General features: G+C 44.0%; 1 protein-coding gene and 1 long non-coding RNA gene across 2 annotated transcripts in view; one reads left to right on the forward strand and one right to left on the reverse strand.

Moving 5' to 3' along the window:
* Positions 1 to 3021: 3021 nt before the first annotated feature.
* The window catches only part of ARHGEF38 (Rho guanine nucleotide exchange factor 38), a 40192-nt gene continuing 17155 nt past the window's right edge, over positions 3022 to 26058 (forward strand). The window contains exons 1-5 of the mRNA XM_009513104.2: positions 3022 to 3662; positions 13584 to 13759; positions 16302 to 16425; positions 20875 to 21022; positions 24009 to 24026. Coding sequence (XP_009511399.1) covers positions 3467 to 3662; positions 13584 to 13759; positions 16302 to 16425; positions 20875 to 21022; positions 24009 to 24026 — 662 coding nt within the window. The 5' untranslated portion in view covers positions 3022 to 3466. The remainder of the gene's footprint in view (positions 3663 to 13583; positions 13760 to 16301; positions 16426 to 20874; positions 21023 to 24008; positions 24027 to 26058) is intronic.
* On the reverse strand, positions 6597 to 8000 carry LOC135313281 (uncharacterized). Its single transcript, XR_010372900.1, has 3 exons — positions 7828 to 8000; positions 7166 to 7267; positions 6597 to 7077 (listed from the first exon to the last, which is right to left on the reverse strand). It is a non-coding gene; the product is annotated as an uncharacterized LOC135313281 (long non-coding RNA).

Consider the following 26058-nt stretch of genomic DNA (forward strand, 5'->3'; position numbering starts at 1 on the left):
GTCTTGATGGCGCTCCCAGTTCGTTTATGGCTCAGGACCGAGATAAAGGTTAGCATTTACTGTGCAACAATAGGCTCTTATATGTGTCTAATACAGTTGCTTGGGAACACAATGCCAATATTTTGCATGTTGACACCAGCACCTGTTCTGCCTCATAAGCAGGGTGGCTTCTGAGCAAATAACTCCTATGTGAGTGCTCGCATCAACTGGATTCCAGTTTGCTGAGGAGAATTAGATGAGCACAGCATACAGTGGTTAAAGAGATTTTCACATTAATTGTAAAAAGAGTGTTTTGTCTGTGTAGATGCCAAATATTCCCTCTTGCCTTACAGATCAGTGGCTTTGATACTGCTTGACCATCAGATGTTACTGGAGCCAGAAGGGAGCAGGGATAATTTGGAAATTGAGAGAGGGTTGCTCATACTATTGCGAGTGGCAGCTGAAGCCGAGTACTTCATATGCGTTCTGACTGTGCTTTCTGTGGCATTTTGTTATAGACCAGGTAAAGTATAGTAAACAGTAATAAAGAGTTTATAGGGGTTTCTTGCTCAAATACACATCTGACTGTTTTTATATATTCCTCCTACTGACAGCACTGGCACAGCCCATTGGTGTAAAAGAATCATTGGATTTAACGTGACGATGGATAAACCTGGAAAGGAGTTTATCCATCCAGAGGGGATAGGGAAGCCCCTGGCCCTGAATGCATTTGGAGACATGCTATTTTCAGCCTTTTCCATGCCGAGTGGCACAGAGGAGACATTTTGAGGTTACAGAAAGTACTCATCTACATTTCCAAACTGTGGCATAAGCTAGCTCTGGGCTCCTGGCTGCCTCAGAAATAGTGCTGCTGGCCAAAGCCAGATAAACGATGGCGAGCACAAAGGCAGCAGCAGACCACAAACGGCTTTCCTTGCAACTGTTCCCTTGCTGAATAAACGCATACCTTTTCACACCCTTGCGACTGAGCTGAGGAGGAAGAGGAAGACAACTTTTGCATGTGGGTAGATTGCTGTCGTAATAAATACCTGAACAAACTTTATTATATCCTATCTTGGCTGTAACTCTGCATATGTGGCAGAGAGCCTACAAAGCCAAGAATTTTATAAAGTTTGTTCTTCCACCTCCACCCAGCCAAAATATATTCCCCAGTTCTCTCCCAAGCTATCTTAATTTAAATAAATATAATGGAATCTCGTATAAATGATGGGACCTGTGTCTTCTGAAAAGCCTGACACCATAAGATCCTGGCTGGGGGAAATACCTTCTCAGAGCAATGCTGGCTTAAGCAACTGTCAGCCCTACCCCCAGCTGCTCACATGTGCCCCTGCATCATCCCCTGCCTCATGCTGCCACAACTGCTTGCGTAGCTGGGTGATGAACTAAACCGGAGCACAGTTCCAGATGGAAAATAGCCCAGGGGAAAGGGGGGAGGGAGCTCTTGGCCAGATCAGTTCCTCCATCACGTCTCAAATGTGGGTGTTTACACCCTGCAGCAAAAGTGGGAACGAAATTATCTGGGGGAGGGGGGCAGTCAGGGTGGTGACTGTTTAAACCAGTTTTACCACCCTTGCTGACTGCCAAGCCATTGCTTCAGAAAAAAATATTCCCTCAGGAAGTCCCCAGTGTAACAAAATGGGGTGGTTGATTTCCCTCAACTCCCACCTTAATCTGTTTACTTGTTGCTGGGGCTCTGGTACTTGTCACAAGGGTGTCACTGGTTAGTCCCTGCATACGCCTCTCCCCACTGTCACCACTGCTCTGCCTTTCAAGGAACTTTTGTGGTCTGACTTGCAAAACAAAGAGTTTCTTAGGGAATATCAAAGAGGAGGTGAGATGTAACACATGAATTGCCTACGTAATATGTGACTTCTCTGCACAAGCACAAAGTCTTCCCAGTAGCCCCCTCACAGCTTTATTCCTCTGCCAGGCTGCGTGTTTGGGCTGGACACTTTGTGCAGCACTGGCATGGTGCTGCGACTTGACGTAGCAAATTGCTTAACGGTTTCATAACCTTTTCCTTTCACTGCTGGGTAGAAACAAGGGGCTTTGATCAGGAGGTTGCACTGCAGGACCAGCTTCTTAAACAAAAATAAAAGTTGGAAACGAGGATACACTACTATGTTGCATCCCCGCTTGTTCTTTACTACACAGTCCTTCAGGGACACGGTGTGGCAATGCTAAAGCAATATGCTCTGCCAGCATTTGTCAGAGGGACATTAGTTGTGTCCCCCGGCAGATGCTGTGGCAATGAGCGTGCGTGAGACTGACACCGATTAGGCTGCACGGCAGGGCTCCCACCAGGCATTTCCTAGGGCAGCCAGGGCCGCAGGGGGTGGGTATCACAGCAGCGACAGTGATTGCTACTGATGGCTGTTGGGGCTCTTCCCAGGATAAGTCCGGTCCAAGCTTAGATGCCAGCAGCTCCTGCTGTTTTAACATGAGCTTGATTAGACCGGCGCTACGGAGGATCACTAGACAGTGCCTGTGTGCCAGAGGCCATTGCTAACAGACAGGATAATAAGATCTCTTCCAGGGGCCAATCCAGAGGTATTACGAGCAGGTGTTTTGTTGTCCACTTCCTCCGCCATCGGAGCACAGTGATTTGTTGCGACAGTGTCTGCGGGCAGGCTTTTGTGTCACTTCTGTGCGCAGTGTAAAGCAGGACAGGACACAGCCTGGCTTGAGACAAGCACCAGGTCCACGCTGCTTCCTACCTCCTGGAGGGGTTTTCACGTCCCTCCCAGCTCTTTTCTTCCTTGTCCTGGGGGATCAGTCTCCCTTTAAACCTTTAGATCAGGAGTTTCCAGCCTAAAGGCTACACCTCTCAGTGGGGTCAGGAGCCTGGCAGATGCATTTTGATACTTTAGGAGTTGGGGTCCTGACCAGGCTGCAGGTTGGGCACTAGCCCCGGGGAAGGAGAATGAGCAAGGGTCAAGGGGGTGGCTGGCCTCCCGTTCATGTTTGCCTTGCTCTCTGCTTCCCCACTGCCCCAGCCGTAGGGAGAGGGAAGGCGTGTGATGGAAGCGTGGCCATGCCCTGCCACAGTCGGGCATCTCCCTGCTGCACACGGCAGGGGCAGCCCAGGCAAAGCTGGGAGGATGCGACTCCGCTTCAGGGTGCCGGCACCCACGGCCCCGAGGCAGGGCGAGGAGTGTGCCCCAAAGCAGGGAGAGCAGGCTGTGCATGGCTGCGTTTTTGGGGCTGGCCCTGAAGCCGGCCCCGCCGGGCGTGCTTGCACATAAGGCAGGTGAATGCAAACGCTGCCTGGGGCGGCAGCTTCCCGGGGGTGGAGCCGCTCCGGCACAGGTGGCAGGGCTGAGCCCGGGCCCTGCGGAGCCTGGGGAAACCTGCTCCAAAACCAAGCCCAAAGGAATCAGCCTTCACCTAGGCAGTGAGTTCACCTCCCTAAAAACCTAGCTATTGCCCCCCCTGCCACCCGCAGCACCACCAAGCAAGGCTGGCCATGGCGAGCACGGACTGCCCAGGGAAGGAAGGCGTGGGGGGCAGGAGGAGGAATTTGGCCCTCCTGAGGAGCAAGCTGTACATGGGGGAGAGGAGGAGGACGGAGCCTGTGGTGGAGAGCACTGCCGCCAGCGGGGACCATGGCACTCTAAGGAGGAGTCAGTCTGACAGGACAGAGTACAGCCAGAAATTACAAGGTACTGGGAAAGCTTGCTTGGTGCTCTGGTGCTAGGGATGCTCTGGGCTGGGGTGGTATCTCAACACCCTCCTGGCTGCAGCCTTGAGATAAAGAAGGGAATGGCAGTCTCTGCTCCCACACACTCACAGTTGGAGCAAGAAATTGCGCCCCCCCACCCTTGCCCCCCGCTTCCAGGGTGTGAAATGCTTCTCCTAATTTTTCTAAATAATGTCACGAAGACAGGATGCAAAAGGTAATGGAAGGATTCGTTGCGTTCCTGCAAAATGCGTATGCAACGAGGATCTTTCTCGTTCATCACTAGAACACATTTGCAACGCAAACAGTCATGTGAAAATATGTCATCTCCATCCTATCTGTCTTTGGTTGTCCTATCAAGTGGGGTATATGTTAACCAATTAGAAGCTTCAAGGGCAGTTTTCTCCTTCAGTTACCTGTTGCTCAGATTGTACGAGCCTGAACTGAAATGCGTCCAAATACATGTTTTGATGGATACGCTGATTCAAATTACATCATTATGGAGGGGGTTTCTTTTCAAATAATCGGTTTGCATCTGGACCAGAAATTGGCAAATTATATAAGTATTGAGTCTGTCAATCAAAAATTAAATGAGATGCCAGAAATTGAGGAAAAGCATGAAGAACATGTATGGCTATTTCTGGGTGTGCTCTGGAACACAAACTTATTAATTTCTTTGGGTTTCCAGGGTCTTGAGCAACAGGGTCTCATCACAAATACGGGGTTTGAGTATTATCATAATATAAATGTGTATTACTAATAGTGATATAACTGCCTAGTGACAGTCACTCTTGTGGCAATAATCCTTTACAGGGAAATAAAATACTTTGGGTTGCTATATTATGGTTTTGATGCACTTAATTAGGAAGTAGCAATACTTCAGAGAGACAATAAAAGCAGAACATAAAATAATAAACCTGAAAATAATAGGATTTCTATGGGGGCTGCATACACTGAAAAAACCAGAGCGGTTCATTGATTATGCTGTTCCCTCCTCATGATAGTTAATCAATGAGAAGATGAAAAATTACCAGTTAAGTCAGGCACACACTGCAGGGATCTGGCGGGAGTGTTTCAGGGAACAAGCATGGATTGCTATGGCTGGGCAGGCAAGTTCCTGGTACACGTCCCACCAGAACAGCAGTTTTTTACCCATGAAGGGGGTTGCCCAGGTGAGGTTGAGGTTATCAGAGTGGTATCCCGCAAGAAGCATGAAATCTTTCTGTCCTGTGTCAGGTGTATTCATGCCACGAGCATCTCCTGTTTAAAATCAGGAGCAAAGGAGGCAGGGAAGCGTAGGTAATCATGCAGAGCATGAGATTACGTTTATGGCAGCAGTCCGCAGAGGTGCTAGATCCAGCTTTATGGCTCCTGTCACTGGCTGAGACTGCCAGGGCCACCTATTGCAAAGCACTAGCCTGGTATCGGCTCACTCTTCTTGCTCACATTTGTTCAAGAAAAGTGGTGATGGGTTAACAAGGTACCTGCAGGCTTTATATGGGATTAGAAGTTGCCTGTCCTCAGAGTGAAAATACAAAGTTGGTAGAAATTCCTATGAAGTGTATTTACAGTCTCAAGAGAAAGAAATGGCTGTGTGCCAAGGCCTGATCTGGATCAAATTTTGGTGAGCTAGATGTGCCTGGATCGGATAATGATCACGGATCCCAGACCTAATGTGTTAACTGCCAGCGCTGATGATGTGCTATCATTGTACACATTTATGTTCTCATTTTTCTCACTAGTGCTTGGATGCGAAGCAGCTTACTCCAAGGTGAGGGAAATGGTTTTGTTGGCACAAAGCTTTTGAGTTCTCCATTCTTGGTAAGAAAACCCAACTGATCTGTTGGTGACATAAATGGTCTGTTGTGTATCACCAGGTGATCACTCTCTGATCACCCTAGAATGGTAAATGCTTTGCAAAAACATACAAATGGTAATAGTTTGCACTTGCTTCCTATCTGAATTGGAAGAAAAGCTCTGTGTTTAGTTGCCCCTGCCTTCTATAGTCCCCTGTTAATATGTTTTCTAACAGACAGTCTGCAGAACTGTGGTTAGTACACGGACAAGGATGTGTGAGACAGGAGCAAACCCTGCAGAAGCGAATCCCCTGTGAGCGGGACTGGGAAGTCAAGAGAGGCTGCAGGACCCCCATCTCTGCTAGTGGTAGGCAATCTAGGCAGAGCACAGGGACCAAGCTGTCTTTATGCCACACTGCCTACATCAGCATTGCAGCACATTTGTGCAAGGTGAGGCATGGGCGAGACATCCCTCGAGCACCCTTCCAGTCCTCTGCTTGCTTTATGTGGTTCCCTGAGTAGAAACCAGGCTGTTGCCCTGCCAGCCATTTCCAGCAGCTCTGAAGTAGATGGTCAAAGTGCAGCTCAGTGTGCTAGAAATATAGGTCCCCAAATAAAAGCCTATAAACCAGCAAATAAAAAAACCAAAAGCAAGTGAGCAAGCAGTCAGGCATGAAAACTCCTGATAATTCGGTTTCTGCCCTTGGATTTCTCTTAAGTTTTGTTGTTTTACACAGAATCAAAAATCTTTTCTATAAAGAGTGAGAAAGGGAGCCTACCACCCAGATCTCCAAGGGTAATCAAGGTGGTTTGCTCTGTAAGTCTACAAACATGAGCACAATAGCATTGTCAAAGGTGCAAACCTCTGCAGGTGTTTTTCACTTTAAAATTAAGGATTCATTAAAAACACAGGAAAGCATTTTCATTGTTAATTATTATACTAGACACATCTATTCAATACCTTATCTGGTGTGAATGCCCATGCAACACCTCCAAGCTTTACTCTTTTTAAAAAGGAAACAAGGTGCAAAGCAACCATTATATTCTGAAAGAGCTTGGCAAGCACTAGTGCATCTATTTCAACTCATCCTGTGAGATAACCAAATGCCTGCAGCCCCATTTTAGACAGGGGGAAATAAGGGATTGCTATCAAATGTCAGGCTCCTGAAACAACCATGCAGTCAACCAGAACTCAGGTTGTAGCTGCATTCTTGGATAAGTCCAGAAGTACCGTGATCAAGCCATATATATATATTTTTCTCCCATAAGTTCTCCATCAACTGGATAGAAGCATCACTTTTCTAAAGAGGGAAGAATGGGGTTAAGGAAGATATATTCACTAGTATTTGTGGCAGATGCAGAAATAAATTATTACAAGAGCTAAGACACAGCTCCAGTGATATTTCTGTGGAGTGCTCTGCTCTGTGTTCACTAGAAAATCCTGCACACGTGCCCTTCCAAAGGGAATGAAGAACTTGCTACTATCCTTAAGCAGTGGCACAACATGGTATTTAGCAGATCTGTTTTCAAATGTATTATCCATAGCCGTTTAGCAGGTAGGAGTTGGTCTCTTTTTCTAGATTGTAAATCCATCAGTAGCAGCTGTAAAAGTAATGATATTAATATCTATGTGTTGCATTAATGTTGGGTCAGTCTGTGAATTAACCTAAGGCTACCATTCTGTGAGTACCTGTGTATTTCAGTAAGAGGAATTTGCTTGATGTAGTTATTGGCTCATAATTGTTTGCAGGATCAGCACAGATGAAGGTACAATGTATCATGGGGATAGATGCTGTCAACCAAAAAAAGCAGACCATGAAAAGGAAATTAAAACATAGTTCACTGTCTGTTAGGTTTTGGACAGATTGTTGGTTTTGTTAATAATCACATACCAAACTTGTGTTTGGTGTGAAAAATGAGCTATACAAAATGGTGGGTTTCCAGAAGGAATCAGAGATCACATTTGCAGTGTTCAGCGAGACAACACATGCTTCCAAAATACTCCTTGTCTTACAAATCTAGTACAAATTATAACTTTAGCTGTGAATGGGTCAACTGTGCTGTTAAGTTATTTGCACATGCTTCAGTTTAAAATACATCAGTGACATACCTGTAATAGACACAGTGATTCAAATCACACAGCTACCACAATATATTGCCTCAGCGCTTGTATCTGAACCCCAAATTTCGTGTTTTGCCTGTGTCTGATATAGTTATGAGAAATAACCAACACCAGAAATGACACAGAAAGCTGCGAAATCATACAGATTCTTGGAAAGCTGCTACCCCTTGGTATACAAAAGCCCAGTCAGAGGCAACTCATCCCCCTTTGCTCTGTGACAAGCAGGGTACCTTCCTCCATCCCATCCTCCTCCCTGCCTGCACAGCACACCGCTTCTTCCTGCGTGGGCTGTCCAGGCACACAGCTTCTCCGCACCTCCCGCCAGGAGCAAAGATCCTATTGCGCCTCTCCCCAGTTCCTTATTTGCTTTGCGCTATACTCACTGATTAACTTTCTGTGGACTACAATGCAGGTGATATCCTATTTCACTGCAAAATGTATTGATCTTTGGAGTGGCTGGTTTGCTGAAGTACAGTAAGGAGCAAAAGTCCAGATTATTTCCTGAAGTGCGGTAGGTGGCTTGATAAAAATACCCCCCTGTGCCCTGTGATGAGAAGTCACAATCTAACAAACACTTTTATTTTCTCCCATGCAAATCTAAGCTCAGAGGATCTAATTCTGTTAACCTGCACTGCAACAAAGCTGGAGTTACTCCTTGAACTTACTGCAGCAGCAGCCAGGCTGGGAAGTGAGCTCATCTTTTCCGAGCAGAATCCATTTTGTGCTGCTGTGTTTGCACAGCACTTAGCACAATCAAGTCCTGCCGTGTGGCTTAGGACTCTTAAGAGCTACTGCAGCATAACTAATAACAGCAGCCAGGGTAAGGGAGTGAAGACTGGGACCCAAGCAGGTTTACGGATCCTTCCCTGAGCATATTAGCAAACGTCTTATTAATTGGGATACTTTGTGTTGTGGGTCACAGAGCTCACAGTTTGTACAGCTAATCCGTGCCAGATCTTGAGGTGCATGTGTCCCGGGGGAATCGGCTCAGATGCAGCCCTTCCTCAGTTCCTACTTTATTAACATATTAGCTCAATGCCACAGGAGTGGTATATTTATGCCAGTGTATGACACACTGGCAAGCTTTATTTGTAAGTATTGGCGCTAACAATAAGGGCATTCTTCTGTCACCTGATGATAAGCTTTCTTCCCTTTCACTGTGGTCACATGGGATCTCTCTGTAGTCCTGTCAGCACACATATAATTAAAGCGGTCTGCTGTCAAGGAATTGAAGAAAGAACTTGCATGTTGAATGTAAATATTTTCTGTACCTTATGGAACAGAAAAATGATCAAAGATTGAATGACCTAATTGCAAGGAAGCCTCTGATGCAGATTTTATGAGTGAACCTGTTGCCCGGGAAGACTGGTGCAAGGTCATTCTGGTCCTGCGGTGTTCTCGTCCTGTGTTCAGAGAAGAGGCTTTTTGCATGTGTAGCTCGCAGCCTGTGGGCAACAAACCCGCTCCTGAACAATGCTGCTGTTAGGTATGTCTGTGAGTAAAAGGAAAAAAAGGTGTTTTCCACAACCCTCTCCCAATCATTTTTTATATCAATGCCCAACTCGGAGTTCAGCACTACGTTTGCACCATATTGTTGCGCTGTGATAACTCTCATGCAAAACTGTAACGACACCCCTGTGAAGTGGTCCCTCACAAGGGGAGGGGGATCTGGAGTAAAACACCTTGTGTGTTAGCTCATGTGATGCATTTCTCCCGCACGCAGTGGGACACTCTATCCTTTCCCACTGCTTGCCCCATTTCAGGCTCCTTCACTTCCAAGGACCCCGGTGTCCCTGTGTCCTGCAGCCTTCCCAGCACCCACAGCAGAAGCAGGGGTGTGAAGGGGCAGAGCCAGGGCCCTGGTGCGAGGGAGATAAGAGGGGGAAGAAGAAAGCTGCCATAGCAGCAGTCTCTGAACTTGGCCACCTGCATTTCATTCCCAAATCCAGCTGATTGGCATAATCACTAGGTTATCTGAGGGTATAGGCTATCTGAGGACTTGCTTTCACAGAGGAATTATCTAGGGTGGTGTGAGACTCAGGTTTCACATGTAAAAACACAGTAATGCTGTAATTTGTTTGTTATACCTTGATAACTTATGCCTTCACTTCTCCCTTGCGCCAGGCAAAAACCCTGTATCTGCACGGCATGAGTGCAGAACTTGCATTCCTTTGGTGTCCTCCAAATGCTGCCTAAGTAATGAAAAGACCTGTTACTCACTCCATGTACCGACATCACTGTACTTGTTGCTATATTCTATGCCAGTACCTTCACTTCCAGATGGAAAGCATTAGACGGAGAGGAACCTGGGTCCTGTCCCCGCGGGCAAATGTAATATCCAACCTGAGCACCTTACCTGGGAGGAAGGATAGAAAGAGCAGACCTCTTGGAGTTGCTCGCTCTTTAGGTGGGAGAGCAGGGAAATTTGCATGCATAGGTCTTGCAAACCTGCTCTGGCTGCTCCTCTGGTCGCTTGCTATGGATCCCCCAATATATCCCCGGGCCTAGAAGAAAGCTGCTGCATTTGCATATTGCAGGCTGTGTTCCTCCGTGCTCTCACTACGTTGCTTGACGTCTCCCTCTGGGGTATGTTTTTAGACTTCACACTTGGAGGACACTGTTTTTTGTAAGATGTGTGGCTGCTTTGTCCATGTCATCACATAGTGAACCTCTTGTTTTGTGCAACTAGAGCCATGTACTTCAATACACAGCTGGAAAACCCAAGTCATTGCCTTCCTCTCCAAAGCAAAGTCCTCCAGAAAGGCAACGCCTGCACATAACTGACATCGCAAAGCAACAATTGCAAACGCTACCTTCTACTTTACATTTTATTCCTACTAGAAGTACCAGTTACCTTTTCGTAAACTGGTGTTAAGACATAGCTCTCTAATAAACCATTCAACAGGCAGTTTTTTCTTTCTTCTAAACATGGTATCTCCGAGGATGAATGAGCCAAATTCTTACTGTAACAGTTAATCCTCAGCAATGTCTTTTTCTGCTAATCCTCTCTCTTGAATCGTTCTGGGGATGGTACACGTTACCAGGTAGAAATGAGTCTGCTTATATTCCAGATGTGCACTTGCTGTTTGTGCATTCATTAAACTTTCACTTACTCCACAAGGATTTCAGCAAGCTACTAATGTTCTCAAACTGGTCAAAAGCAATCACCGGAACATGAAATCACAGGTTTTGGCTGTAATGATCACTTCAGGATCTTGCTGTTGCATTCTATAGAGACAGGCATGCCCGAAATGAAAAAGTGAACATACTGAGTGAAAATGGAAAATTATATTATTTTTAACAAAAGGATACATTTATTAAAAAACATGTTTTCTATAAGGAAACAGCACCTACCTGATATTTCTCACGGTTATTTTTTCCTGTTGAGAATAGTTTTCTTTCCTGGCATTATTATCTATCATGCAATAAGGATAATAGATGAGCCCTGACATAATTCAAGAATTAGATTTGATCAGGGCCATCTAATGACATAAACTGAAAGAACAGCCTCTCGAGGGACTGCGACTTCAAGCCTGAAGCGGGATACAGTGGCTTTATTTTGCTCATATAATGCCCTCCCCTGCCACCAGTATTAGAAAGTTCTAATTAGAGAGTTCTTTTGCACAGCGTCTTGTGTTTACCTTCAAATTCCATCTGATAACATAACAATGCTGCGTCTGAGACAAAACGACACTTCTGAGGTCTTCCAGGACGTCTGGTCCTCTCTGCACTTTCTCAGGAGTCGCCCTGAACTCTCACATAGTTACACACACACAAACATTTTTCACACCCAATCTCAAGAAAAATGCTGATTTTGGTGCAGAACTAGAACAGAAATTGATTGTTCGTGGGGTTCCTTGTGAATTTATAAGTGTAGCTACATACTGTAAGTTTTTAGAGGAAAAAGTGCTTGCCATTTTAGACTTAAGCAGCAGACAAGGTGGTCTCATTCTGCAACCCTAGCAGAAAATTGCTCAGAGGGAAGTGTAGAGTGACACTGGTACAAATTTTCCTCTTCTCACTAAAGTAAGGGTAGAGTCTGTTTCTTCCAGCACACAGCACCTTTGGTGGATGAGCTCTGCAGCAGTGCGAGCTCCTGTGCAGTCCGTGCACTCGCACAAGCATGGGCTCACTAGGGCAAGGTTCAGCTTAAAATTCTTCCAATAGCCCAAGCCTTGTGGAGGAGAGACATCCTAATCATGTTTCCATTTTATTGTCCATGTACAAACTCGAGGACAAAATGTTTATGCTTGTGTTACACACAGACTTCAAGGCTAAAAACCTAAAGGTAAATAGTACATCTAAATACAAAGAAGTCTGTAAAAACAGCCTCTCCTTCCCCGTTTGTTTGGGTTCCTTGTCTTCACTGTTTAAAACTATCAGTACAGAGGCAGAGGTGCATCCCAAAAGCAGCTATTTAAAACAATAGCTGTGGTCACATCAGTCACACTAGAAAACCTGATGGAAGAAGGATTAATAACCAGACTGTCCTTTCTGAATATCAGTGGCCAGCATAATTGTAGAAGGGGTTGGGAATGATGATACATTGGATTTATTAACATTTTACACTTCTCAGTGGAAGACGGCTCAAAGCCCTCTCTCCTGAAAGCTGCTTGGTTCTCCCACAAGTCCAGCTCCAGGTTATCAACTACAGCCTTGGCCAGTGTTGTACGGGTGAGCTGCACGCTGTTCAATGCTCCCTGGAACGCTCGTGACCTCACCCTTGACAATCAATTCAAACAGCTGCAATATATTCAGTATTGGCTATTGGCGAGCAAAACAGCAGATGCTGCTTGCTGTTGCCTCGTTATACAGTATGCTCCCTACAAGAAGTTGACACGAAGGCGTAGCAGTCTGATCCTCAGCAGAGATTCCCGTCCTTTGACGCTAAGCAATAAAAGCCCGTGCTGTCAAAGCATGACCCGGGTAATGCAGAGATGAGTATGGTAATGATATATCCATCTTTGTTGGTGCTCTGCACCATCTTGTGGCTAGCAGAAAAACACCAGAATATCTTTCACTTGGTGGTTTGAGGTTTTTTTGTGTGTGTTTTTCCTAATGAAAAATACAGATTGTCAGCGTACACTGATAAATGGGATGCCCTTTGTACAGCCGACATGGATGTCTGCAGGCTGTCTTACAAACCAGCAAAAGGGAAGACTATCATTACAGATAAGTAGGTTGTGTGTAGGTCCTGTAGCAATCATAAATAACCTATCTGTAGAAGGCTTGCTTGCATTTCATGTGTTTGGAACAAATCAGATATTCTAGGTCTTAAGTATGGAAAAATAGTTAAGAATGTCCTGTTCCCAATGATCTCTGTTGTTCCAAGAAATATATGTTATTGATCATTAAAGGTTTTCCCATATTTTCCTCTAATTCCTTTGCCTCTTTCAAAGAAATCTTCTTGACAAATTACAGTTTTAATCGTCATCATTAGTAATGTTGTCTCCATTTGAAAGTTTGTCTTCTAGTACGTTCAGCCCTCAGCCTCCCATGAATAGACTCAACATTACATCGTACAGAGCAAAGGTTATTCCACTGAAGCTTATTTATGGTAAACACAGCCTTTTTCTTCCACAAGAACATATTTTCTCCCATCCTCCAAATCATAATAGATGCCAGACTGAGACTGTTTTCAAAGGAGTAGAAGGGTGTCAGCTATCCTTGAATTTCAGTATGACAAGGATCAGACTCTCCTGTGCTCCATGGAAAATTTCTGTCCACGTGCCTAACATCGAAGCCAGGGGAGCTGGTGATGGGTTATCCCCTTACTGCCAAATGGATGGTTTCCTCTGCCAAACCCATGCCTGATTTTAGAGGGTCTGATCTGGGATTGCCATTTCTAATGCTTCTTTTCCTGCTCCCCATGGCAATTTGGGAGTTTCCAACAGGCACCGGTTATGTTCCCCGACGGTCGCGCAGGGCAAGCTGGGCCAGCACAAGGGATTACAAGCCTCCTCACAAATCTCCCTCTTTTAAACAGAAAAAATGGCCCCGCAGGTGGGGTCTTCATCGCTGCAGGAGGACGGACAAGTTAGCAGACGCATGATGGCCAAGAGGGTGAAAATCATAGCAGAACTCATGCAGACAGAGAAAGACTATATCAGTGACCTGGATCTCTGCATCAAGGAAGTGATTCAGCCCCTGAGAGACAAGCAGGTGAGTGCTGGGGGCGGAGGACAAGGCAGTGACGTCAAGGTCTCAGCTCACCCACGTTCTGTGTGCAGATAATCTTAATGCAAGCACAGGTGTCAGTGTGAGAGTGACGCAGTGCCGGGAGCGGGTCCGGAGCTAGCTTTCCAGAAAGGGATGTGCCAGGGCTGCAGCAAGGAGAGAGGGGAGTCAGGTGTGCTCCTGCACTTGTGCTGCGCTTGCATAAAGCCTGCATCAAGGTACTTGTGCCCTGAGGGCAGCTTGGATGCTATATCCCTGCTTGTAGGCTGCAATAGCAGCTTCCACGTCTTCATACTGCTCTGTAATTAGAACCCCTGGTACACGCCCTGGCAGACCTTTACTGGTGCCTCCAAAAGCAGTAAAAAACAATAAACCCAAGTATTTTCCATTATAACAACCTGGAATGGCATGAACCTCCGATCAAGGTTAAATTCAGTCATGAAGATAACTTTATCCATCCTTTCAGATGGCTGTGGTGGAGAAATACCATGCCTGACAGCCCAGCGAGCACTTCAGAAATTTGCATTCTACCAGAAAAGGTGTATTTAAGAAGGAAGGCTCATAAACTATCTTTCAGGCAAAAGATCTTATTAGGCCAATGATACTAATTTTCTTTTTCAGCTGAGACTTCAAAGAGCACCTTTTCCCAACAGTATTTCAATTTGTAGAAAACTTGTGCAGCTGAAAGCTGGAAATAGAAGTGGTTGTCCAGAGAAAGATTTGGTTTTGTGAGGCCTGCAACACAGTGTTCACAAAGGCTGCACAAATGATATCTGCTGCTAATACAGAATAAAAATAATTTTAAACAGACCTTAAGCCAAGTATTCTGTATGTAGGGTTGCTTATGAAATTGGTGACAAAATACAGGTGCAGGAGTCAAAGTGTCTTTAAATGACGTTGGCACTGCCTCTTTGGGAAACGCTATGGCCAGATGAAGCCTGTGCTGTTTAAGCTCCTGCAGGACCTTTTTTCGTTCTTAAAACTCTGTCAGAGTTTGTTCCAGCCCATTTTCAGAAGAGCTGGCATCTGCTGGCATAACTTTAAGGAGTTTCTGACTTCTTCTTTCTCTTTACTCGTTCATCCCCTCAGAAGTAGTTTCCATGTGACTCCCTCCCCAGCCTGGCCAGCACCGAGCAAGAGTATTTGCTGGTTGAACTGGCTGAGATTTTTGACAAGCATGCTGTATTCCTTTGCTCTTTTCCAGCCAACTAAAAACATATGCTTCAATACTGTCCTTTGTCACTGTATTAACGTGTTAAAGTGTCCATGCACGGCATACTTCCAAATACTGTGTAGGCCTTGTGCTAGAGCAGAGGTCAGAAGTCCTGTGCTAGATGTATACAGGAAAAGTGATTTAGAGATTATAACTGTCTTAATTTAATAGCCTCTGCATTTTTGAAAGGCTTTCAAGAATGTTATATGGTTTTAAGGCTAGTTCTTGGATAAACTACCGTATTGAAAGTTTGTAATGTGTTTAGAGAAGGATAGCATTTAGAAAATTGACCTGGTAATGAATCTGTTTCATATTTCCAAATGGATAAAACATGTTTTAGCCCCTATAATACTTATAAAGTAATTAGTTGCATTAGTACTGAAACTATATTTCTGATTCTGATACAATAGCATGCAATTTGATCCTCCTGGCATCTGGTAAGCTGCTGTATAAGTTGGCAATTCTTTTTCTAATAGAGAGATACCTTCAGAAGGTATCAATAAGGATGTAGCAATCAGTCTTGCCTTTGTTCTCACTATCAGCACATTACCACTGGCTATCTCCAGTTGTCCCCAAATATTAACTATTGTCCTGCTATGCAAGGCAAAATGTATGTGTCCTGGACATTTTTTACTTGCTCTAAAATGAGTAGGGACGTGGAATCAAATTTGCTGTTGGTGGAAATTGATACAGTTCACTGAAGTCAATGTTGTGCACCCAGGCTCTGTAGGAAGCTCTTTAGGTTAAGTTAATGCCCAGAATTGTAAATGTGTTGGTTTAGGTTAAATTATATGATTTTGATTGTATTTTTGGATTTATAGGACAACTAACTTAAAATGATACCAACATCTGGAAGCCTTTGTACCTGGTAGCTGGCCCCAAAGTGCCAAGGTCTCGGTTTATGTAGCGGCTCCTGTTAGCAGCTGGTAATCAGGGAATCAAACCCACTGTCAACTATGCTTTTTCTCAGTGGGAAAGTAAACAAACGTTTTAAAGCCAGCTAAGGATCTTTTCTTTATTCAGATGATAATATTTATTTCCTTCCTAGGTAAACACTTTCAGATGGGGAATAGTTCAGAATAAGGTTGAAAGCACTTGATAACATGCCCTTTGTTAACTGCGTCAGCCATATTATACTAATTGAAAACTGTATATGTGTCCTTGAAGTCGCAAGGAGGATGTTTATATGAGGTTTTGCAAAAGTGGTGCTTCCTAGAGTGTTGAACATTCACGGCATAGCAAGAGAAGGTCTGTAATACACAATGTCCTTCTTTATCCTTCATCAGTAGCCGCTTAATATTTGTATTCCATTAGATCGCTCGCTTTGACGTGGATGGCTTGTTTAGCAACATTGAATTGGTCCATCAAGTATCAGCCAAACTGCTGTCATTGTTGGAAGAAGCCACAACAGATGTGGAACCACCCATGCAAATAATCGGTATGTTTACTGTCCTCTTGAGTTCTACAAAGCTATGTGAAAGAATAAACATAAAACTCTCCTGTCCTCTACTCTCATCAGACTTAACTAGTACCACTCCCAGAGGCTAATGTGCTACAAGCTGTCCATAATGACACAGGAAGAATGACATGCTTAACCTATCCAGTTGCTCTACTGTACTTATATGATCATGATGCTCTTTTTCCATCCATCTGGATGGTGGGAGGGAGGGAGGGAGGGAGGGAGGGAGGGAGGGAGGGAGGAAGGAAGGAAGGAAGGAAGGAAGGAAGGAAGGAAGGAAGGAAGGAAGGAAGGAAGGAAGGAGTTTAGCATGAGTAAAAACTGTAGCACTGAGTTATGTCACATAGTGATAATATCCTTTTTGTTTAGTTTGATATTGGCTGCGTAACTCTGCTCACGTTTGCACCAACTCTTATATTGCATACTCATAATTGTACCATTCAAGAAAAGCATTAAAAATTATTGGAGTAGTAAACACATCAAAACTCCCTCCTCCCCCAAATACTGGAAACATATATCTATTGGCAATACAATTAATATAAGAGGTGGTTAAGGCTTAACAGAGTCTCAGTCAGTAAAGGCAAGAAAGCTGTAATTGATACAAAGTTTGTGGGAGTCTGTGCAGGAATGTCTGTAAGGATCATGAGTATTTTCAGCAAACGGATTACTCCTGGATATGTCACAACAGTTACATGTTCTGCAGGTCAGGCCGTGAATGTTAAGACTGTGATCTATTCACTTGTTGTTCTGGCACAGCTGGAGAGATTTAAGAAGTTACCACTCATCAGCTCTCCCATAACTGCTCCAGTGCACAGGCAGTAGGTGATCCACCTTAAGGGATCGGGTGAGAATTCTTAATTTGCTTCAGTGCAAAATCAGACAGTGGAGTTAAAAAAAGTTCTAGCCATGATTCAGAGGTCAGAGAGGTTCTTTCTTCCCTAAAGTGACCACATGCCACAGGTAACATGCGGAAAGGACAACCCTTCTTGCAAATAATGGGGTAAAAAATTTTCCGTTGCTGTTTGACTAAGAAACATGATATTAAAGCATATGAGGCTTGGGAAAAGTATTAATCCTAGCACGTCTCAATCTGGTTTGCCAAGGCAACAGCTTAATGTAGTTTGATGCGACTGTGGTGTTTGGCGGTATTTCAATAAAAGTGCATCATGATGAGTCATACCCGTAATAAGCAATGTTCTATTCTAGCAGGAAGTGCCTTTCTCACAGCCAAGAGAATCATCCTTTTAGTTCCCTGCCACATCCAGAGGTAAAGACAAACAATTTCATCCATCTCTTCGGGTGTATTTCTGCAGAATCAGACAAAGAACCATGAAAATGCATGGGATTGTGGATCACAAAGTTGACTAAATTATGGCAGGGAAAAAGATGGCGAGTAAGGTGTGAGATGTTCTTTCAAAGGCTAAGATAAAAGCAGGGAGAATAATTGCAGCACTATAAGCAATAAGTTAGTAAGTTTGTCATCCTCTAAAAGTACAGCAAGGTGATAGTTTTGTCTTCAGGATCTTCATAATCAGCGTAAGAGTTGTTAAAGCCAGCCTATAGGAAAAGCAGGCTGAGAATCTGTTTAACACACTGATCATATTCTATCATGTTTATGGTATTTAAACATTTTGCATTGAAATATCTTACTTTGGAAGGCAACCCAGTCATGGTGAGGTTGAGGAGAACTGCTGACTCACTGGTTTGAAACCAAAACAATGTGGTTGCTCGTATTCATGTCTTATTTTAGTATATGTTCTCTACCTTATGCTATGTCCACATTGACGAGTAGTAGTGTCCAAGAGGAGTAGGCTTGTAGAGTGCTAAGTACTCCATACCACACAGGTCAAGAGGTCTTCCTTCAGATTGGCTGTAGCGTGTTCCTGTAGATTGAGAGATGCCCTTTATGGTTGGACTGCATAAGATGTGCCCTCGGAGTGCATCTTCTGGTAGCTACCATCCTCAAAGGGATCCAGTCTGTGTGTCTGTGGCTGCTCCACCACACAGCCAAGTCATGGGAGATGACTGCTGAGAGATTGGCTTCAAAAGCCCTCTCCTAATCTGAGCTAAAATGCTAAAGTAGATAGACCTTTTGTTGTGCTTGGTCTTCTGATGCTAAATGCTACTCAGGTTAAATACCCTTTCTAGTTCTCTCCTGTATTTTTTCTGCTCTCTGTTCTGGGTACTGTATATGGAGGAATATGAAGACTTAGTAACCTTACCCTGGCTTTAGCTATTAGACCCCTTCTTCTTCCCTTTTCCGCTGCTGTCATCACAGGAAGCACCACTGAAAGCCACAGGGAGAAAAAGTTTCTGTCACTCAAGCCTTCCTCCTAGGATTTTCTCTTTGAGACTGATGACCAGCACATTTAAGAAGAGGCATCAGGCAGATTTGGATCTATCAGAGTGCACAAAAGACTCAGTATTTTTAAACCTGTGCCCAAATACAATGTGGTTTTGGCCCATAAAGCAAGCTCCCACAGTGACATGCCCAAAGCTCATCTGATTCGGTCCATACTGCTCAGAACCAAGAAGGGCTTTAGGCTTAAGAAGTCCATCTGCTTTTAAAAGGACCTATCTGTGAAATCAGCACATAATTTTTCTCACATTAAGCATCAATGAAAGTACCTGCCATTGTGCCACAATACATCAGTGAACAGATCTTGCTCATCTCTTTCATTCTGTAGAAGGAAATTATAATTTCCAGCATCTAGTATATGCCGAAATAAGGTGTAAGTCTATAGTTTGCATTTTTGCTACTGAAGACATAACCTTACTTGAGGCCTTAGCACAGTAGGGGCTATGCTAAGTACTTGGAGCTGTGCTTAAAGTTAGTGAAAACTGTGAGAGCTCAGCATCTCTGAGAATCAGATGCCAAGGGAGCAGGATCGAGAGAAAGCTTATTAAGGTTTCCCCTTACACCATTGGCTAATAGAGGCCTGTATAGAGAGTTCGTGGGAAAGTCGGTGCAATGTGTGTTGGTAGCCATCAGCATTAGCATTAAGCACAAGACAGAGAAGACAGACAGCTAAAGAGCATTTAACTATAGGAAGCTGGTGCTTTTCTGACTGGGGCCTTACAGTAACTAAAATAAATTCATGTGGTCTTAGCTCTGTCATTGTTGTTCCCTTATTCGCACCTTGAAACCAACATGCATTAGATAGCCCAGTTAACCTTCGCTGCTAGGGGAAAAAATCTAGAGCTGTGTTACTGTGGTAACTGAATCATTTTTCACTTTAAGACGGAGCAGTTCAATGCAATGTATTATGAAACACCCCACTCTGGTCAGGATGAAACATGCAGGATGCCTGACAGCTTGGCGCTCACTCTGCGAATGCATAGAGAGCTCCCAATTAATGCGGTGTTCGGCTTTTAACTTTAATAATCGTTGCTATAACTCATCAGAAATGTTTATAAAACATTGGACTGGTTGCCACCTAGATGCAATTTTCGGTAAATGCCTGAGACAGGAGTCTTCACCATTGCTGTTCTTTATTATATGCATTTCCAAGGATGCTGATCAGGGCACTGCTACATAAGGGTGTAAGAACCAAATTAATATCTCAGCTGAAGAGATGAAGCATGCCTTCTCCACTCAGATAATATTTTTTACATACACAGAAACCAACACAGGAGTTTTAGGCTGAGTGAATTAGGCACCAGAATTAAATGGGAAATGGGTGCAGGACTACTTTAGTGCCTCTAAAATTCCCAACTGTTCTTTGGGGGAAAATGGTGGTGTAGAGGACTGGAAATGGAAATGTTTTCCCCTTTCAATTGTATAGAAACCTAAATACAATGTAAAAATGCTTGTAATCTTCAGTGGTTTTATTTAATTAGGGGAGGTGTGGAGGTTGTTCCTCTGTCATGTGAAGAAAAATCTCTATTTTAGGCCATAACAATTGCAATTTCAGGATTTTACAAAACAGATAAAAGTGAAGTGGCTAATGGGAGATGGAGTCATTATTCCTGTTATAACCCATTTAAGTTCATATCCAGTTGAAAAAAAAAGTCAAAGTCAAAATGAAAATTAACAGGCTTACATTCATCCCTCCTGCCAGCCTACGACTCAAAAATGGTCTCCCCTTAACAGTTAAGCTCTCCTGTGTGGTTTCCACTGAAGGGGCATTAAGCTGGGGCAGTGAATTAGGGGGTTGTGTATGAAGGGGTGCTGGGTGTACAGATTTCATGCCTTTTCCTGAGGGAATTTTTGTGCATTAACACTGATATTATGGTGCCTGGCTATGACAAAGATGAGCAGCTGAGAAATACATGTAATAAATAATGCACATAAACATGCAAGATTGTTTCTAAGGGAAGTAAAGTGGAAGCCAGCCTTTTTAGCTCACGGCTAATGTGGTGGAATAATAAAAATCCTTCTGAGATGCTGTTGTCTGGCTTGACACGCTTTGTTTTTCTCCTTAACAGGGGAAGCGTTCTTGCAGATTAAAGGCCCACTAGAAGACACATATAAAACGTACTGCTATCGCCACGATGATGCACACACCATGCTGGAATCCTATGAAAAGGATGAAGAACTGAAGCAGCATTTAAGACACTGTGTAAAGTCCTTAAAGTAAGATCTTTTCAAATGATGATTTCCGTCCATAGTCAGTTGCCTGGCAGGGAACATTTTAAATGGATGTAGATGAAAGGTCCCCTGTAAATCTGGAGTTTTATGAGGCTTGCGGGGAGCTCTGGCTTATGCTGCTTTCATGAAAAGATGACAAGCCAGGGGCCATGATTAGATTTCTTTCTCTCCAAGATGGCCAAAAATAGCACAAGAAAGGTTCCTCTTCCCTTAGCTTCAGTGCCCCATACTGGCAAAAAAAATGCTGCATCATATCATGGGCTATTGGGAACACCTTGCCCAGCTCCTAGGAAACATGCTGCCCCAGTCTTCAGGAATTCTATTGCTTGAATTAAAACAGCCTGTAACGGCACTTTTCATATGCCCTGGTGTTTCTGGGCCTCTGTTGCAAGGCCCCAGGCATCTGGAGCAGCTGTGTCGTGCTGGACCTCTCATGATAGGGGTATTTGAGAGTGATCAGCATTGGAGCAAGCTGCCAGGTCCCACGAGCGGAAGGTGCTTTGTGCCATCACCTTTAGTGCCAGCCCCTCAGGGAAATGTGCCGAGAACTGGGGGTGCTGCAGAATAACGGATCCATTCTTCCTCCAGCGCAGCTTCCTCCTGCAGGCAATTGCAGGAACCACCTTATCCACTCCATGGACAGTGCTTCTCTTCCCACTCATAAAGCCCCTTGCCCCCTCACTTTTCCAAAAGCATTGCAAGGGGCTGTGAGGACGGAGCGCACTGCAGCCTTTCAGATCAGTCTAGCTGCAGCTCCAGGAAAGGCCCATGCTGCATGTTTGTAGGAGAGATGTAAAGCTATCACAAATAATGCAGCATACATCAGCAACAGGTATTTCAACCACACCCCAGTTAGTGATCAGTCTGCAGACGTGTGTTAAGACTTAAGAGATGGGAAGTATGTCCAAGAGAAATCTGGAAAGCGTGGTGGAGGAAAATATTAACAACATTAAAAGAGAAATGGTCACTTTGAAGATAGGTTATGTTGAAAATAAGGCTTATTTTGTGCAGCATGTCCAGTTATTAAATACATAAGAAGTATATGTGCGGTGTACTTAGGCTTTAGCTACCATGGAAGTCGAAAGAAATAGATTTTTCATATAAACTCAGGCTTTCAGGCTAGGTATCTCCCCTAAGGGGATGTCTTAGTTGCTGATACTTACAATATTATTTTCCATCTAATCAACAGAAGGTGCTACTGTCATTCACTCATCCCTGCTGCTGAGGCAAGGGGACATGGAAGGAAATAAAGATAAAGATAGGGTCCACGTGCAGGCTAGGGTGGATACTGCCCCTTGAATTCCAGAGCCAGCAAGAGAAGCTCCTGTTCCAATGTCACAGCCGGGATTTGTGAAGAGAAAGGATATTTTGTGCTGAGCCGCTGTAGCCTTTGCTAGCAGGAAGTGACAAAGCCTTCCTCACAATGAAGCCTTCTTTTGTCTTGTTCTTTCCTGATTAGCCTTTAAACAGGAACCAACCAAAAAAGCACTGTATATTACCTTGTGTTTTTTCCCAGTGCCTAAATATTGCAGCCAATTCAGATATTAAAACCTGAAAGTGCACACTCAAATGCAGAGCTGTGGTCACTTAAACCTGTTACCACTGACTGGAGAATACTTGCCCTGGGAAGAAAATTATGCAGCATTTTTACCAAATAAGTTATAGGCTCTTTTCAATTGTGAGACATATTAAATGCAGGGGCTGGTGATGACTATTACTGAAAAATGTTTACTTCTTAAATAGTTTTTTTTTTCCTTGGGAAGAATATTGGCCCATTTTAAAAAAATTAAAATGGGCTAACATTACTAGGGACTTCTGTTCCTCAGGTGAGTAATATCTGCCATGTGAAAAACAACTTCTATATCAGGAGCAATTTGAGAGTGGCACTCTGCACAACTGTACAGACAAATCAGATTTAATTAGCCATGCTGAGATTCCTATTCCTCCTGTTGACTGAAGTGGAGAAATTCCATCCCAAAATGTAGGTGTCTGCCTTGGAGACATGTGCAAATCCAAATTCTGTAGAGTCCTGTTTCAACAGCGATTATGCAAACTGGGGATGTTGTTTGCTAGCTTAGCCAAAGAAATGCAGCTGGTGAAAATAAAAGGATGCTGGCAGCTACCTGCTCTGCTTTCAGCCTGAAGTAGTTTGGTCAGCTATTACAGGGGCAGAGGGACGTCATAAGCATGCAAAGTGCTGACAGTGCAGAAGCAATGAAAGCACCAGCTTCCAGATGCTCAGGCACCAATGGGCACGGAGATAAAGAGCGCAGGCAGTCAAAAAGCAGTGGCTGATGATGTGATGTCAGGAAAGCCTAACGCAGAGATGTAGCGACATTTTGGTTCCCTTGAATTTGAGTGAATTCATACCATAAGGAAAATACTCTATGCGTGTTTCCATGTTTCCAAACTACAATTGTTCACCCCTGCTGCTTTCAGTATATCTTTCAATGCCATCCTATCTGAAGAGGTTTCAGTTGATGTGTAACCTACAAAAGACATAACAGCTTCATTGATTCTGTATCCTAAAAGGCTGAAATATATTATTTCTCGTTTAGAAATACATTGCTATTTAAAGAGAGTAGATGGGAATGTATGTAAAGTGTAAGAACAACATGTTTAATTTTAGTTTTTGTATTAAGGACTTGATGTTGCTTACCATTGTTAGCACAGTGACTCAAACTTCCTTCTCTAACAGCGACAGGACAAGGCTGGGTCTTACGGCCAAAGCCAGATTTCTGACAATCCTTTCTCATTTGGCGCTGTCCTTTCAAAAAGATATAGGGCCAGATTCACCGGTACCCTCTGGCTGTTTTGTGCAGTTCTGCTGACACACAGCAGCCATAAACCTAAGTTAACTGGCCCGTTACGGCTGCTCTGTGTCACTGAAGTGTATCTGAGAATCTGGCCCCTCATCTGGGTAAATCCTTTTAGGAGGAATCTAATATATGTTTTGTTTTCTTTTTTGCAGAAAGATATATGAGGAAGAGTAAGTACTATGCCTTTCTTACATGTAAAATAATCTTTGAAATATCTTTATCTTCAGTATGCTTAAAACTGTACATGTGGAAACTTTAAGACACAAGCCTTTTGTGGCAGTATAACCCATAGAATTTTCCAGGGCGTATGTGATGAAGATGCTCAGTTTTAATTTCTCTAAGCCTGTCTAGTTTCCTAATTACCACTGCACTAGCTTTGAAGTATCTTTCAAAACCTGTGGTTTATGATGCTACTTAAAATTTGGTTGCCAGTTCATTCAGAGCCCTTTATTATCACCTCGCTGTCTTATAAACGTGCTTAGGGGGCCCTGAGGTCCGCAAGAGTGGTTGTCGGCAACATAGTGTCAGTCTTTGAAATCCAGACACTCTGAAATCATTTTGCATCGGCCTCTGTAGACCTGCTACCATACATGTTAGGTTCACAGGCAAAGCTGTTTCTAAGGTGACAACCCCTTCAGTAGCCCTATATGAGAAGTCCACCTTAGGATCTTCCCTCTGACAGTGGCTGGAAGGACATCAGAAAAGAACAAGCTCATTGCCACACTTTGCCAGGGTACTCACCAGGCCACTGATAATTTGTGGTTAAGGGACCACTGTGCCCAATGTGATATCTTTGAAAAGCTATAAAGGAGAGTTTATCACAGCTGCCATTTCTGGACATCCAGCAGGTTGGGATCATTGAAATGCAGCATCTCCTGAAGCTACCTGCAGGAATATGTCAGAGGAGGGGTTAGCTGAACCTGAAAAAGATTATGACACCAGACAGATATGTTAAGAGAGAAAACAAGAGCAAGTGTGCTCCATATTGGTAGAAGAGCAACACCTCTAAAGTCGGAGAATTTGTCTATATTAGGAAATAGTTTCTCTGCATTTTGTTTTGATAAGGGACATTCTTGTATACTCCAGTCTCCCAAGGAGCAGGGCTCCAAGAGGAACAAAATATCCAGAGAGGGACAATAAGATCACGTGAGACAGCAATGCATATAGAAATAGCTCAAGACTGGCTGCTCTGCCTTGTGTAACCCTATCAGAAATGAATCCCTAGTTTTCTCCTTCAGTTTCCAGTGGACTGTAGGATACAACTAACTCACCTTCTGATTTGAAACTGGCTCTTCTAAAGCTGTGCAGGGTGCAATGAGCCAGGTTTAGCTGCAGGACCCTTCCTGAGCTTGGCTATCTCACACGGTGCGGTGGCATTTGCCTTTCTGGCTGACTGCAGGGCACTCAGAAATGCCATCACCTGCAACTCATCTTAGAGATTGCAAAATCTCAGCAGCCCTTGGGCAGGACCGCACCCAAAAATCTGGTTAAGGTTGAACTGGAAAATACAGCGTAACTCACCCCAAATGATCTGTGATGTTGCTGCTCCCAGATTGCTTTTCATTCAAGCATGATCAAGAAAACAATTACATAAATACCAGACAGTGCTGCCCTTTGCTAGCAGCTCGATAGGTTAAATTCTGCTTGGCTTAACAAGTGTGCAGCCTCCATGAATTCCCTGGGTTTGCATGAGCATCTTACGGCACAGTGAATTATTTGCCCTGCATGTCTTGTACTAAAATGAACTCATGCACAATAAACCATGAAGCCCGAGACTTTAAGTCACGCCGCAGCCTGTGATGCACGCGCACCACTTGAAAACAGCCAAGCTGAATGACACCGGCCTCAGCCCTGCTGTACCATACTGGCTATCGTGTTGGCCACTGGACCCAGTTGCTGTGTAATGAGAGCAAATGAAACTAAATCCTGAATCACCTGTCTTTGCATAGCTAACCCCCATGTATATTTTAAACAGGCAGGAATCTTTCTGCTTTTGTGGCTTTCTTTGTTGGGAGGAGGGAGGAAGGTTATGCTGTGAAGCTCACTGCAGTTAAGCCAGCTGCGTTTACTGCAGAGCTATGGTAATAATTTGCAATGAGGTTAGTACAGCTACATATGACCTGGAATACTTGCTAAATTCACAATAACATGGAGGGGGAAGGCTGAAGTAGCATCACAAATGAATTATCAACTTAATTTTCT

Source organism: Phalacrocorax carbo, chromosome 4 (genome assembly GCF_963921805.1).
Source record: "Phalacrocorax carbo chromosome 4, bPhaCar2.1, whole genome shotgun sequence".
Taxonomy (NCBI): domain Eukaryota; kingdom Metazoa; phylum Chordata; class Aves; order Suliformes; family Phalacrocoracidae; genus Phalacrocorax; species Phalacrocorax carbo.